General features: G+C 42.0%; 1 protein-coding gene across 3 annotated transcripts in view; it reads right to left on the minus strand.

The window, feature by feature from the left end:
* Window positions 1–14,559, minus strand: part of Acyp2 (acylphosphatase 2) — a 152,285-nt gene that overhangs the window by 121,598 nt on the left and 16,128 nt on the right. For all 3 annotated transcript variants that reach the window (XM_048427580.3, XM_085692328.2, XM_085692330.2), the window contains exons 2-3: window positions 7,560–7,576; window positions 6,288–6,397 (exon numbers count right to left, since the gene is read on the minus strand). In XM_048427580.3, the coding sequence (XP_048283537.1) occupies window positions 6,288–6,397; window positions 7,560–7,576 (127 nt within the window). The remainder of the gene's footprint in view (window positions 1–6,287; window positions 6,398–7,559; window positions 7,577–14,559) is intronic.

Genomic DNA, 14,559 nt, shown 5'->3' on the forward strand with positions numbered 1-14,559 from the left:
AAACTAGATATTCAAAAACCAAATAATCTAATTAAAAATGGGGTATATATCTAAGCAGAGATTTCTCAATAGAGGAATTTCAAATAGCTGATAAATGCTTAAAGAAATGGTCAACATCCTTATCCATCAGGGAAATGCAAATCAAAACTAATTTGAGATTCCATCTTGCATGTGTCAAGATGGCTAAATGAATTACACAAGTGACAGCTCATGCTGGAGAGGATGTAGAGCAAGGGGAACGAACACTCCTCCATTGCTAGTAGGAGAGCAAACAGCCACAATGGAAATCAATATGGTTGTTCCTCAGAAAACTGGAAATTGATCTTCCTCAAGACCCAGATATACCACTCTTGGGCATATACCCAAAAGGCACTCTTTCCTACTACAAAGACACTTGTTTAATTATGTTCACTGTGGCTTTACTTAAAATAGTCAGGAACTGGAAACAATCTAAATGTCCCTCAAGTGAAGAATGGATAAAGAAGATGTGGTACATTTACAAAATGTAGTATCACTCAGCAGTTTAAAAGCATGACATCATAAAATATGCAGGCAAATGGATGCACCCAGAAAAATATCATCCTCGGTGAAGTAACCCAGACCCAGAAAGACAAATATGGTATGTGTTCACTTGTAAGTGGATATTAGCTGCTAGGTCAATGATAATCAAGTTACAATCCACAGGCACAGAGAGGATGGGTAAAGAGGAAGGCTATAGGTAGGAAAGCATGGACCTCTCTGGGAAGGAGAAATAGAATAGGTTCTGTAGGTGGACTGGAGGCAGGTAGGCCTTGGAGCGAGAGGGATCAGCTGGATGGGGGAAGAGATGGAGGGAGTGCAGGGAGAGACAGCTGGAATTAAGGGGCCTTTGAGGGGCAGTGTGGATATCCAGTACAGTGGAATTTATGAGGGGGACCCTAACGAATCCCTCAAGGAAGGGGGTGAGAAGGTGCGGAGTCAATGGCACAGTCTCTGGGAGTCAGTTAAAGGGCAAACAGCAGACTTATTCAGCAATGGGAGAGCCTTATATACCCTTTTCCCAGCACCTAGGCTGTGTTCCAATCTGTTGACACTGTGTGGTCACCCCTCACTGGCTAGGCAAGGTCAGGACCTCTGACAGCGCCTGTTGCTAGGCCCTCAGGCAGACTACAGGTTGACTCATCTCTTGGCCTTGTAACTTCCTACACCTAGTGCCTAGTAATAGGGGACACAGAGTCTGAACTGGCCATCTTTTGTAGCTATGCAAGCTACAAAAAAAGCTTCCAGTGGTGAGACCAGGTTACATTAGGTTGAGTTGCTGGTCAAGAAGGTCCCATGGAGATCCCTAAACAACCCACACTGATGCTGACAGAAGGTCACTCTGAAAACTGAAAGTGGGGCCCTATTGCTGAGGAAAGCATCCACGCAGCTCATTAATCTTAGGTTGAGCTGGTGCAGATGTGGCGCCTTCACTCCTACATTACATTCTAGTATCTTTGGTGTGGGAAGGTACTCTGCAGGCTACAAAAAGGGAAACCTGGAAACCAACCCAGTCACAAAATCTTCCAGGTACAATCTGTCCTGCCTGCAAGATGTGTTGCAGAACTTGTAGGAGTGGCCACTCGATGTTTAGTTTAACTAACTAAACTAAGCCAAGCCATGAGAGAGACCCCGTGCCCTATACAGTCTGGATAGCCAGGAACAAAAGACTGGATAGACAAGAGGCCTAGGGTAGAACCAAATACAACTGGAAAAAAAAATCAATGAAATGATTCCTAATGATATTCTTCTACACTAATAGATCAGTGCCTCGCCCAATTGTCATACGAAAGGCTTTCTCCAGCAGCAGATTTGAGTGGTTGCAAAGATCCATAGCCAGTCATTATATATGCAGAGAGTCTAAATTGGAGGTCTCTATCAGGTTGCTTCCCTTGGAATTCTGGAAACCCTAGTGGAAGAGGAGGAGGAAAGATTGTAGGAGTCAGAGGGGATGGAGGACACCAGGAGAACCCAGCCCACTGAATCAACTGAGCAAGGCTCACATGAGCTCACAGAGACCAAAGGAGCAGTCACCGGGTATACGTGAGTCTGCCACAGGTTCTCCAATTATGTTACGGCTCTTAGTTTGGTGTTCTTGTGGAACTCCCAGCAGTAGAAGTGCAGGTAGCTCTGACTTTTAGGTCTACTTTTGAGACTCCTCTCCTCCTATTGGGTTGTCATGTCCAGCCTCAATATGAGGGGTTTTGTCCTGTCTTATTGTATCTTGTTTTGTCCTGTTCGGCTGTTATCTCTTGGAGGTCATCTCCTTACTGAAGAATAGAGGGGGAGTGGATCTGGGGGAGAGGAGAGGTGAGGGGGTGCTGAGAGGGGTGGAGAGAGGGGAAACTGTGGTCAGGGTATATTGTAAGAGAAAAGAATCTAAGAATCAATAAAAAGAAAATAGATAAATATTTTTAAAAAGCAAAAGAAAGAAATAAAAAATAAAGTAGGTTTAAAACAAAAACTGGGAACTGAAGTAACAACTGAGCAGGTACGGAATACTGGCTGCTCTTGGGTTCCCCAAATCCACATGGCAGCTGACAACAATCAGTAACTCCAGATCCACTGCTCCCTTCTGGCATCTGAGGGCACTGCATGCACGTGTCACATAGACTTACATGGAGGCAAAAAACTCATTCATGGAAAAATGGAAATAAATCTTTTAAAAGAGTTTTTTAAAGAAGAATAGTAAAAAGAAAAATGCTACAAAGTGACTGTAATTGAATCTATAATGACATGGTCTGGAGATAAATAGGTCAGTGGGGAAGAGCTACATTATTCCATTCTAATAAATGACAAAAATATATCTCAACGGAATGGCATAAAGCACAATTAGTTAATAAGTGATGCTGGCACAACTGGCTACCCACCTGGTAGAAAATGATTCTTTCACTAAAAATATGAATAAAAAAAGAATTCCAGATGGAGTAAATGCTTAAATATAATAAATAAAGCATCAAAAGTTAGGGAGAAAAAAACCTAGCACACAGCACAATGTGCTACTCAATGAGGAAAAGAAAAGAACCACATTTGAGCTTATAAAAGTTAAAAATAATTTATGTTGCAAAAACTATTATAGACAAAGTTAATAGTCTACCTCTATGGGCTGTATCCATTACCAGTATACCAAAAGGCCCTCAATATTGGTAAGAGACTATTAAACAATGGGAAAATGGGGTTTGTGAGAACAACCTGTGTAGCCAGAGGCATGATACTGCTCCAGCTAATTACTAATTAGAGAAGTGTAACTAATATAAATAAAAACTCAGCATTCAGCATTTACACTGGCCTGCCCTCGGAGACCGAGTGGCAGCAGCCAAGGTGTGACCCCATGGGTACTCCCTCCAGAAGTCATGTGCTCTCCCTATGTGCATACACTGTATCCCCTTATAAAGACCAATGCCTTCTCTCCCAGCCTCTTCCTTCCACTCTTGCTCAGAGGTTGCCTCTGCCCCGCCCCCAGAAGCCTCTCTCAAGTGTGATCTGGCTCATGCACCCCTTGGCTCCAACCCGCTAAAGTAACTTTTGCCATTAAATTATTAAAACACACTCCACTGCTAATTAGATAAAAGAAAAAATAAAACAATAAAAGCAATTGCTAACAGAATGAGGAGGGCAAGAGCATATTTCTACATCTAATTTTGAAAGCAGTCCACTGTGCTTTGAATGAGGAATGTCTCCCATAGTCTCAGGAGATAGACCCTTGATGGAGGGCGTACATCAGCAGGGGTGGGCACTGAGGTCACAGAGCTTGGCCTACTTCCCATTCTCTTTACTTCTGACTACTGATGTGACTTGTCCTTGGTCCTGCTGCCGTGCGCTCCCTGGCACATGGTCTGTGTACCCTCTGGAACTCAAGCCAAAGCAAGCCCTGTCTCCTGTAAGCTGCATTGTTGGTTCTTTATCACAAGAGAAATGAAACCACCACAGAGTCTGGTGAGTGCTTTTACTCACCAAACCTCAACAAACCACACTCCTGGGAATCCACCCCCTAAAAACAAAATAAAAAGACCGATCAAAGGCTGATGGCAGCATTCTTCTACTGTAAAGAGCAAGCAACAAAAACAAGCATTTGAAGCAATGGGGAAATAAATAATGGCACACATTATTATTGAAGCAGCCATGAAGAAGAATGTCCACCACTTGGCTCAGAAGAGTTTTCTGAGAAGCATCTTAAGTGACAAAATGTGACTTAGGAAACTGTGGTTTTATTTTTAAAATCCAAATCCTATTAAAAAATCATTAATGTGTATGTGACAAACTATGTCAGTCTTTGCCATTCTGTCTGTCTGTGTGGTTGTAAGGAACAGAGACAAAGCGAGAATGTGACCTGGACACAGGACAGGAGGTTGCACGCCACCTTGCTGGCACTCGGTGCAGGCTTTAAAGAGGAAGACAGTGACATGACTTAGGTTAGACACTTTATCAAATCCATGCTTCCCTGAGGACGAGGAACGCAACACGATTGGCTTGAACTCCCACCTCCTCACAGACTCTACTCTTAAACCACGTCACAATCACCTGCCTGTTCTGTGCAGTATCTCACAGTTTCTGTGTTTTATGAGCATCCTGCTGTTCATTAATGGTTAACTGTTAACTCATATTTTATATGAGATCACTTTTAGACACCACTTTTCAAGTTGGTGGCTGTGAGGTTTTAGTTTAAATGAGAAAGGCCCCTATAGGCTCATGCATTTGCGGTTCAGTCCTCCATGGAACAAGGAAGGATGAGAAGGCAGAGATGGGGCGGGCGGCCTTGTTGGAGGAAGCCTGACACTGGGGGTGGGCACTGAGGTTTCCAAAGCTCATGCCAGGCGAGTGGCTCTCTATCTGCTGCCTGTAGATCAGGATGCAGATCTCAGCTACTTCTCCAGCACCGCATCTGCCTGCTCCCCATCAACCTCTGAAACTGTAAGCATTGCCCCCAGTTAAACGTTTCCATTTGTAAGAGGTACTTACACAATAGAACACCAATGAAGAAAGGGCGCACAATTATACAGATAAATGCAAATGCACAGCTATATACAAATAAATTAGAAAACTAGGAATTCATTCATTATAAACTTACCAACTGTAAAAATGCCTATCAAATGAAAACATATTATTGAAAATGTGCCAGAGTTACAGTGGGTGATAAAAATGAGATATTAATTATAATATCTACTTTAAGGAGACTAGAGAGATGGCTCAGTGGGTAGGAACAATGGCTATTCTTCCAGAAGAATCAGATTCAATTCCCAGAACTTACGTGGAGGTTCACAACCATGCATAACTCCACTTCTGGGAGATCTGCTCCTTCCTTGGCATCTTTGGACACCAGAAATGCACATGATGTACAGACATACCTTCGTACAAAACATGCATGCACATAAAATAGCAATTTTTAGTGCACACATAAATGTTTGGAAGGAAAGAGGCAGCTGTTGGGGGTTGGGACAGGCTCCACTGAGGAGACGCAGAGAGGAAGTGGTGCCAGCTTTGCCTTCGTGTCCCTGCCTTCTGTTATCAAGCTTATTACAGAAAGAAAACAACCCAAAAACAAAATATTACTTTTGGAATGTGAAAACAGTAAAAAAAAGATAATTTATAATTAAAATATGATTTAGTATCTAAGTCATAGGCTGTGTTGAAAGACTATATATAATATTTCATGCAATATATTCGTTCATCCCCAGCGTGTTGCAAATGCTCAATGAAAGTCAGTTATTTTTATGTTATTTTAAAAGTAAGTATTGTAGGCAGCTGTGGAAACTGTGAGGCTGGAAAGTCAAAGCCTTTGAAAATGGTATCATGCAGCCTGGGCACTGTCACCCTCACTGCGCAATCCCCTCTCCTTTAGACTGTGAGGGCTTGTACTGTGATAACAATCGCATTCATTAAACAATTCTACCACTGTAAAACTAAAACTAAAATTAGGTAAACATACTGTTACACATCGGAAAAAAGATAGCAATCTTTTTGCCTTGAAGTCAGCATTAAGAACCATCTATAGACATTGCGCGCCATCCTAATACTTGAAAAGATAAATACTTGGGTCCTGGATATGGCGGACAGACTGGGAAGAAGTGCCACGGCTCGTCTTGAACCCTGCCCAGGAGGAAAGTTTACTCCCAACAGAGAAAGGCCGCTCTGACTGTGGCCTACCTACCCCAGCCTTGTTATGAGTCACAAGAGCGGAATCTGGCCATTGGAACCACTATTTTCCAATGAAGCATCAAACTATCAGAAGAGCTTCCTAGGTGCTGCAGACTGCTGGTCTGACTACTCACATGGAATCCACCTTTTCTTCGGGACCCTGCACTTGGCCCGTCACGGTGCCCTTGCTTGTGTTCTTCACCCAGCCAACCACTCCTATTTTCTTAGCTTCTCCTTCTGTGTACTGGTTCAGGAAACAAACAAACAAACAAAACAAGAGAGGTCAAGTGCATCACTAGAAGTGTATACTTATAAAACAACTCTGATATTCAGAGACCGCTCACCTGACATCATTTGTTTTCTAAAATATAGTCTTTGGGACTGCAGACATAGCTCTGTGGTTAGAAGCATCTACTGCTCTTGCAGAGGACTGGGGTTCAATTCCCAGCACACACGTGGATGCTTATAACCATCTATAACTCCGGTTCCAGGAGATACAATGCCCTATCTGGCCTCTGTGGGTACTAAATAAACAAGCAGTACACAGACATACATGCAAGCAAAACATGCATACATATAAAATACAGTCTATGTGCTTGCATAGCTGACCTATGGTCACACCACTGTTTGTAAGATTGGTGCAATCAGAGAAAATAGACCAACAGTGAGAACTGCTCCAATGGCTTCTACTACATATAATTTAATTGTTTTTCCTCACATCCATTAATGATCATTTACATTGTTAATCTGGGCTTCGTAGACTGATGAACCCAGGATTCTCGATCACTGATTTAAAAGTTTGTGATCAATATAAAATTCGTACAGGCAGGAATGGATACTGAATCATTTCTAAAATTCCAATAAAACAGACACAATTTTACTAATAAAATCAAACCAGCAAGAACACTGGCCTAGACACAGTGGTCCGGAGGCTAGTGCATAGTTAGATGGTTCTGGTACAGTTGGCTATGAACAAATTCAGGAGCTAGACTGAAAATCAAGAACACAGTAAAAATTGGGGCAATGAACTCTTAAGGACAGAGTTATCCAAAATACAGAGGGGCTTGACTGATGGGGACATGGTGGGACTCGTGGAGTCAGCAACCAGAAACCTAAAACAGTGATGGCCAGTTCAGAGGGTAGGTAAAAATACAAACTACAGTTAACAGTACATAATACGTTTGGAATTCATACAAGTTCCATAAATAATAAAACATAGGAAGCATAATAAAACCTTAAAGACAGTTTTAATAGAAATCACAATCAGTAATTTTAAGAAAAATTTTTTTAAAAAAGCTGCCATGAACAGGATATAAACTATAGGTTAGAAATGGGTTGGAAATGCCTCTGTGATTAAAATCAATTGTTAAAAAAAGGCATAAAAATAAAAGACAGGTCTCACTTACCATTCTGAAGCAAACACCTGAATAAAAGAAGAACAAAGAGAAACGTCAGCTTGTCTGCCTTTTATAAACTGTATTTTCTTCCATAACTTGCATCTATTAAAGGGTGAGTAACAAAATGAATCAAACACTCCTATCTGAATGTACTCAAAGGGTCTTCTTGAAAATTACTTTCTTTTAAAATGAAGACTTTTTGGGAAAAATACAATATTTGAAACTAATGTAGATAACAAAATGTTGAATTACACAGGCAGTGGTGGCGCCTTCAATCCCAGCACTTGGGAGGCAGAGGCAGGCGGAGCTCTATGAGTTTGAGGCCAGCCTAGCCTAGAAGCGCTAGTTCCAGGACAGCTAGGACTGTTACACAGAGAAACCCTGTCTTGAAAAACCAAGTAATAGTAATAATAATATTTTAAAATGTTTATTAAAAACACAGTTGATCTAGTGATACAGGCCCATAATCCTGACCACCTGAGAGACTGAGGCAGAGGAACCACAAGCTTAAGTTCACTGTAGGCCACATAGAAAATACAAGACCAGCCTGGGCAACTTTGCCTCAAAATAATAAGAACGGGAAGGAGGCTATCTATGCATGCAGGTCAATGGTACATTTGCTTAGCATGTAAGAAGTCCTAGACAGTCCCTAATTCCACAAAAACTAAATGAACGAATAGTTGAGAGTAGTTGACATAAAATGTACCTATCCTCAGTTTTTAGAATTTCTTTTCTAATGCAAGAACTAAATTCAAGTTTAAATTGTTTCTAGATATAGCCAGAATCAATGAGGCACACACACACCCATCACCACCACCACCACCACAATAGGTGCACATAATAGGTGGAATACTACTCAACAGTTAAAAAAAAACCACGCACAGCCTTAGGAACTACATATACGAACCAAACACAGTGTGCTAAGCAAAAGAAGCTAAACTCACACATTATGTGTTCTAGAGTGGCAAAGCTATAGAGACTGAAAATAGATTGTCTATTGCCAAGGCCTGAGAGGGAAGCGGGTGTTAGCAAGAGGTTCAAGGAAATTCTGGGGTGATGGGTGCTCTCTGAACTGTGCTGGAGATTCCATGGCCCCATACATGCCAAAACAAACTGTGTGTAAGACAGCAGAAACATTATCAGTTGTCAATTATACCTTGGTGGAAGACAGCCAGGAAAAAACTCACTGGAAAGTCACAGGGAACAGACCAAACCAACCTCCAAGGAGGTCAAAAGACACTGTTTGCACACAGAAGCATGTGGAGAAGCATGTGAAGGCACCATCGTTTGGGTGTTTTATAACGCTGCAGTGTTTCCTGATGGCAGGAGACTGTAAAATCAAATGAATAGGAACAAAAAGAGCAGTGAGGAAATAAAGACAGTGCAATCTCACCAGCGAAATGTTATGAGACGATAGAAATCTTTTTGAAAAGCAAGTAGCGTGTGGAGGGATGAGGGGCGGGAGGACTGATGGGAAGGACAGCCAGAGAGCAATCTGTTATCTACGGAGGGAAAGGCATCCGCCTGTGCATATAAACGGAAACAGCAGAAAGCCACACATGTGGCTTCTACCACACAGCAAGGGGCTCAGAACACAGTAAGTACTGACCAAGCACACAGTCTGACAGCTCCAGGCTGACATACCCCCTCTGGACTACTCAACCTCAATAACCCATGCACAAGCAAGGGATAGGCCTTTTTACTGGAGTAAAAGGAACTGGAGGGTTGGGGTGTAGCCTGGGGACAGAGCACTGGCACCAAGTTCAAGCCTCAGCATCACAAAGAGGGGAATAAAAAAGGAGGACACGATCTCTTCCTTACTTGAACGTCCACAAACCACCAGACACTGGGAGTGTCCTCAGACCTCATCTCAGACTTACAGAAACTGTGCCTAGAATCTAGGGAACCTGCTGTTGTGTGCCAAAGCCAGCGGCCAGCGGCTGGAAGTGTCAGGTAGGCTTGCAAAGGGTTCTCACTTCAGGTCAGGTGTGGAGTTCAGCGTACAGCACTTGGCCAGTGTGAACAAGGCCCTGGGTTCGGGCCCTCGTGGTGGCTTCCCACTGGTGTGGTTCAGCTGGTGTGCATGACAAACCATCTGATCGCTTAACAAGTGGGTATGGCTAGCTTACAAGTCAACAGTACATGAGAAAACCCTAATTCACACTCTAATATGGCTTGGTTTGGTTTTTTGAGACAAGGTCTCACCATATAGCCCAGGTTAGTCTCACATTCACTGTGTAGACCACACTGGTTTTGAACTTGCAGTTTCTTCTAGAACTCAAAAATAATATCAAACAACAAAGACATACCCAACTGTAAGGATAAGAAAATGACATGTATAATCTTATAATGGATTTTTCAGATAAAATCTAAATATTAGACAACTCAAATTATTATTTACAAATTATTTGTGTAACAAAAAGGTTATTTTAATTCAGGGTACAAAGGAGGAAGTGACTGTGAAAGACGCAGTGTTTCTGCATCTAGGAGCTTAGAATCCAGGAGGGGAAGTAGAACCCCACACAGACAGAAACACACTGCCGCCAGAATCTCAGCCGTGCACAGCATGGCTACATGGCACGTTTGAGGCCAACCTGGACTACATGAGATTCCATTTCAAAAAATCAATATCAGTAAATATTTACAGCAGGGATAGGCAAATAATATAAACCTGCTTATCTTAGCATTGGGAGACAAAGGCGGGAGAACTGCTTCAAGCTCCAGGTCATCTTTGTCTTTACAGTGAGTTCTGCATAGGAGGAATGAAACCCTGTTTTAAAAAGGAAAAGCAAGGCAAGTAAATGGATCAGTGGATAAGAGCAATTGCTGCTAAGCCCAGCAACCTGAGTTTGTTCCCCAGAACCCACATGGTGGGAGGAGAGGATCAATTCTCACATTACCCTTTGACCACCATACCCCACACACAAATGAAAACATAAGTCAATGAGAAAAAATAGAAATAAAAGAAAAAACAATTTTAGCGATAATATCCATAAGCCTGGACACAAATGAGAGTTTATTAGGCAGACAAATCAATCTTGGTGACTTTTAGACACATTCGTTGAAAAATGGGCTTTCAAAATGAAGTATCTATGAAAATGTCATATGAAGCCTGTTATTTTGTAAGCTAGTTTTTAAAACAAACTAATAATTTTTAAACGAGGTTTTGAGAGTTCAGACTTCATTCATGAGCAACAATTAGTACGGCAAGAGCAAAGGGACATGACAGATGGATGGGCAGAGGCCCAAAGCTAAGATTATCACACACCGGCAAACGCGCAAAGTCATGCGTGGCCTTGGAAAATTATATCCCAACCCCAAACTGTACTGAAGACTTACTAAAAGATAGCTGAGTTGTGCTCCACCTCTTTCATTCTAGGAGAAATAGTTTCACACCAAAAGCTTCTGTACTTTCTCAACCTATCTACTGCAAGCACCTCCCAGACTCCTCCCCCATCCCGTGTCTACTGCAAGCACCTCCCAGACTCCTCCCCCATCCCGTGTCTACTGCAAGCACCTCCCAGACTCCTCCCCCATCCCGTGTCTACTGCAAGCACCTCCCAGACTCCCTCCCCACATCCCGTGTCCATTTCCACCTTCTACTTACTCGTCACAAACCAGGCAAGGTGGTTTTCTTTCCTCAAATAAAACAAAACCACCCCTTCCTAAGCTTAAAATCCTCAGGATACTGAAAATAAAATGAATTCTGGTCACCACATCCTCTATGACCTTACTAGCCCTTTATCTCTCAGTTGGCCATTCCCCTGGCTGTGCTGCTGTTTGGGGAGGTGACGGGACCCTAGGGGTAGAGCCTTACTGGAGGAAGGATGCCACAGGCGGGGAGGGGGGGCAGATTTTGGGGATTTAAAGCCTCACTCCACTTCCAGTTCAGTTATTCTTTTTACTGCACACAGTTGAAGGCATAATCTCTCAGCTTCTGTCACATCAATTAGAATTTAAATTTACTTTCATATATAAGGATAATACAGTTATTGCATTCAAAGTTCTGAAATGAATCTCAAACATCAAGAATTCTATACTGATTCTAGAAGAACTTTACATAAGTAATAATACAGTGACTGAAAAGATAGCATGTATCCATGCCTATAGTTATCTGTGTAAATGTATACATCAGTACACAAACATGATTATACACATACAATAAAAAGACAGCAGAAAGTTTCTAAATAATGCCTAAATTGACATTGGCAGATATAGAACACTTGGTGTGCATGCACACACGCACACACGCACGCACACACACATACACACACACAAATAAATTTTTAAGTTGGGTGTCTTGTAGAATATAGACAACTTGAGGTGGAAAATTGAACAAGATATGGTAGCTACTGAATTTCCATTTTGACGTTGATTTGTTGCAAAACCAAGCACACATGTTAGTTTGATTTAAACTCCAAGGTTTTAAATTTAAAAGTATTTGCAACTATAAATGGTTAGCTCTCTCTCTCTCTCTCTCTCTCTCTCTCTCTCTCACACACACACACACACACACACACACACACAATCTTAAAATTACTAAAATTACTAAATAACTACAGGATTTAAAGAACATAGTTTCGAGCCAAGTTCATATTTCTTGAGCAACTGTCTAACCCGTATCACTGCTGAGTGATATTTGGGGGACAGGGGACCAGATGACTTCTGCATGAAATATGTAATAAATACTTAATAGAAATTTAAATTGTCTTCATTGTATACCTAATGTTTCAAAGTTAAGACCACTTGGCTGTTGTGTAAAGTCCTTAAATACTAATTGGGTCACTGCAACCGCGAGACCTCAGATGTGACTTGTGAGAGCTTCACTGTGCCAGGAGACAGAGGCAAAAGTCGGGGATGCCATGTGAGTCAGGACTGACAAGTGGCCTTTTGGAAGCAGAACTCAGTAGTGGGGATTTCCCAGGACTTTACGTTTATAGCTGGAGAAGAAAACCTCTTGCGCCCTAGCAGGACTCCTCCCCGGGGATGTGCGACTCATCTCATGAATTGAGGAGACACATGCCTTGCCCTCGTGCTCTGAAGGTGCTCACATGCAATCTGTAACACACGTTATTATTAAGTCCCTTGTGGACACACACATGCCACTTCCCTGTCAACACTTTAGAGAATGAAGGAGGAGATTGGTTATTGGGCCCTTTACTTTAAATCCTTAGAAGGAATGTGTGTCAGGTGGATCTCCAGTTCATTAACTTTTTGAAGCAGTGAGCCATGTAGAAGTCAGCAAAGCTCCACAGCCCACGTGAAGTCTTCTGGAATCTTTCCGAGAGGCCTGACCCTAGTTTCATGTGCACTGTGGAGTGGACAGCCATCGAAATGGAAACAAAAGGCAGAGGTGCAGACACATTTGCTGCGGTCCGTCAGCTGTGGCTGGAGCAGAACACGCCACTGCTGGAGAGGCCTTTAAAGCTCCCTGCCCCCACCCTGCTTCCACCTCACTTGGGAAAGAGAAGAGGAACTGATGTGGCACACTGCTCTGGAAACTGGGACGGACATAGGCCCTATCAGTCAGGAAGGACGCAAGGGCAACTGTCACTCAGGCAGGCTCAGTGAGCAGCAACCTGCTCCTTACTCGATGAAAGAGAGACGGTGAGAAAACTGAATATCTGCAAAAGAAACATACTCAAGTCTACAAGGAAACACTGGCAATCAAAGAAGAAGCCATATGAAGAAGTTAAATATCGGAATCCTTTTTTGTAACATATTTGCATACTATAATATATGCCTCTATCTTAGGATTTGAATGACTATGCCAGCCTGAACCCAGGAAGTGAGCAAGTCACTGCTCTACATCTAATTCTTTAATGATTTCAAAATGGTGTTCATTAATTACATAAAATGTGTTTATATGGGGTCACATGTGTATAACATATTGTGGACATATTCAAACCCTCACTGTCTTTCCTGTCTCCTCGCAGACTTTCCACTGATTGGTCACCTTCCCTTAATAACTTTGAGCATGTTTAATTCCCAGAAAAGACTGCCTTTTAAAGACTAAAATTCTGCTTTACCTTTCTCCATGGTTCCTTAGAGCTCCAGGTCATGTTAGCATCTTTCAAATGGTTGAAACAGCCCCCACACCATCTCTTCACAGTTTACTTCAAGACAATTTAAAGTCCCTACCAGAGGCACAAGCCCTCAGCCTGACCTTCAAAATATTGCCCTTCCTGAGAGAGAGACACAGAGCTGGGTACTCAAATAACTGTGGGGTAAAAGCACAGATGAGAGGACATGACGTGGGGGATGCAGCAGAACTGCAACAAAAGGGAATAACAAATGTCAGGTGTGAGAGTCGGCATCGTTACACATCTTGACTCTAATGTACTTAAATTTTTAACTTTGAAAATGCAGGTTTTCTATTTATCTGTCTATGCAAGGGAAGATATGTATGTGTTGATCATATGATGAGACCATTAGTAATTCATCACGGTTTAGATTTGAAGTAATATTTCTTTTTATTTGTCTTTCTCTTCCCTCCTTCAACCCCCTTCCCCTAGATCTTTCTTTTCTTTGAGGCAAGATATCATTACGTAGCCCAGCTATGTATCTGGCCTTGACTTTGTGATCCTCCTGCCTCAGTTTCCTGATTGATGAGATTACAGGTATGTATGCACCACTATGCATACAAAGCTTAAACAAACTTTGAGAAAAACTATTTATATTACATTCTAATAAACTTGTCCTATTCTAAGACCCAGTTACTACTGTCCAAAACAAACTCCTGGTACTTGTAAACCAGCACATGGCCAGGACACATTTCTTTTTTTTTTCTTTGTGTATCTGAACTTTATTTTTTTAATTGTTTATATATATATATATATATATATATATATATATATATATATATATATTTTACTCCACTCCACCCAGTTCCTTTCCCCTCCCCTTCAGCCCTCTCCCATGATCTCCTAGTTCCAATTTACTCAGGAGATCTTGTCTTTTTCTACTTCCCATGCCAATTAGATCCATGTATGTCTCTCTTAGAGTCCTC

This window comes from Myodes glareolus, chromosome 8, assembly GCF_982192425.1.
Source record: "Myodes glareolus chromosome 8, mMyoGla1.1, whole genome shotgun sequence".
Lineage (NCBI taxonomy): Eukaryota > Metazoa > Chordata > Mammalia > Rodentia > Cricetidae > Myodes > Myodes glareolus.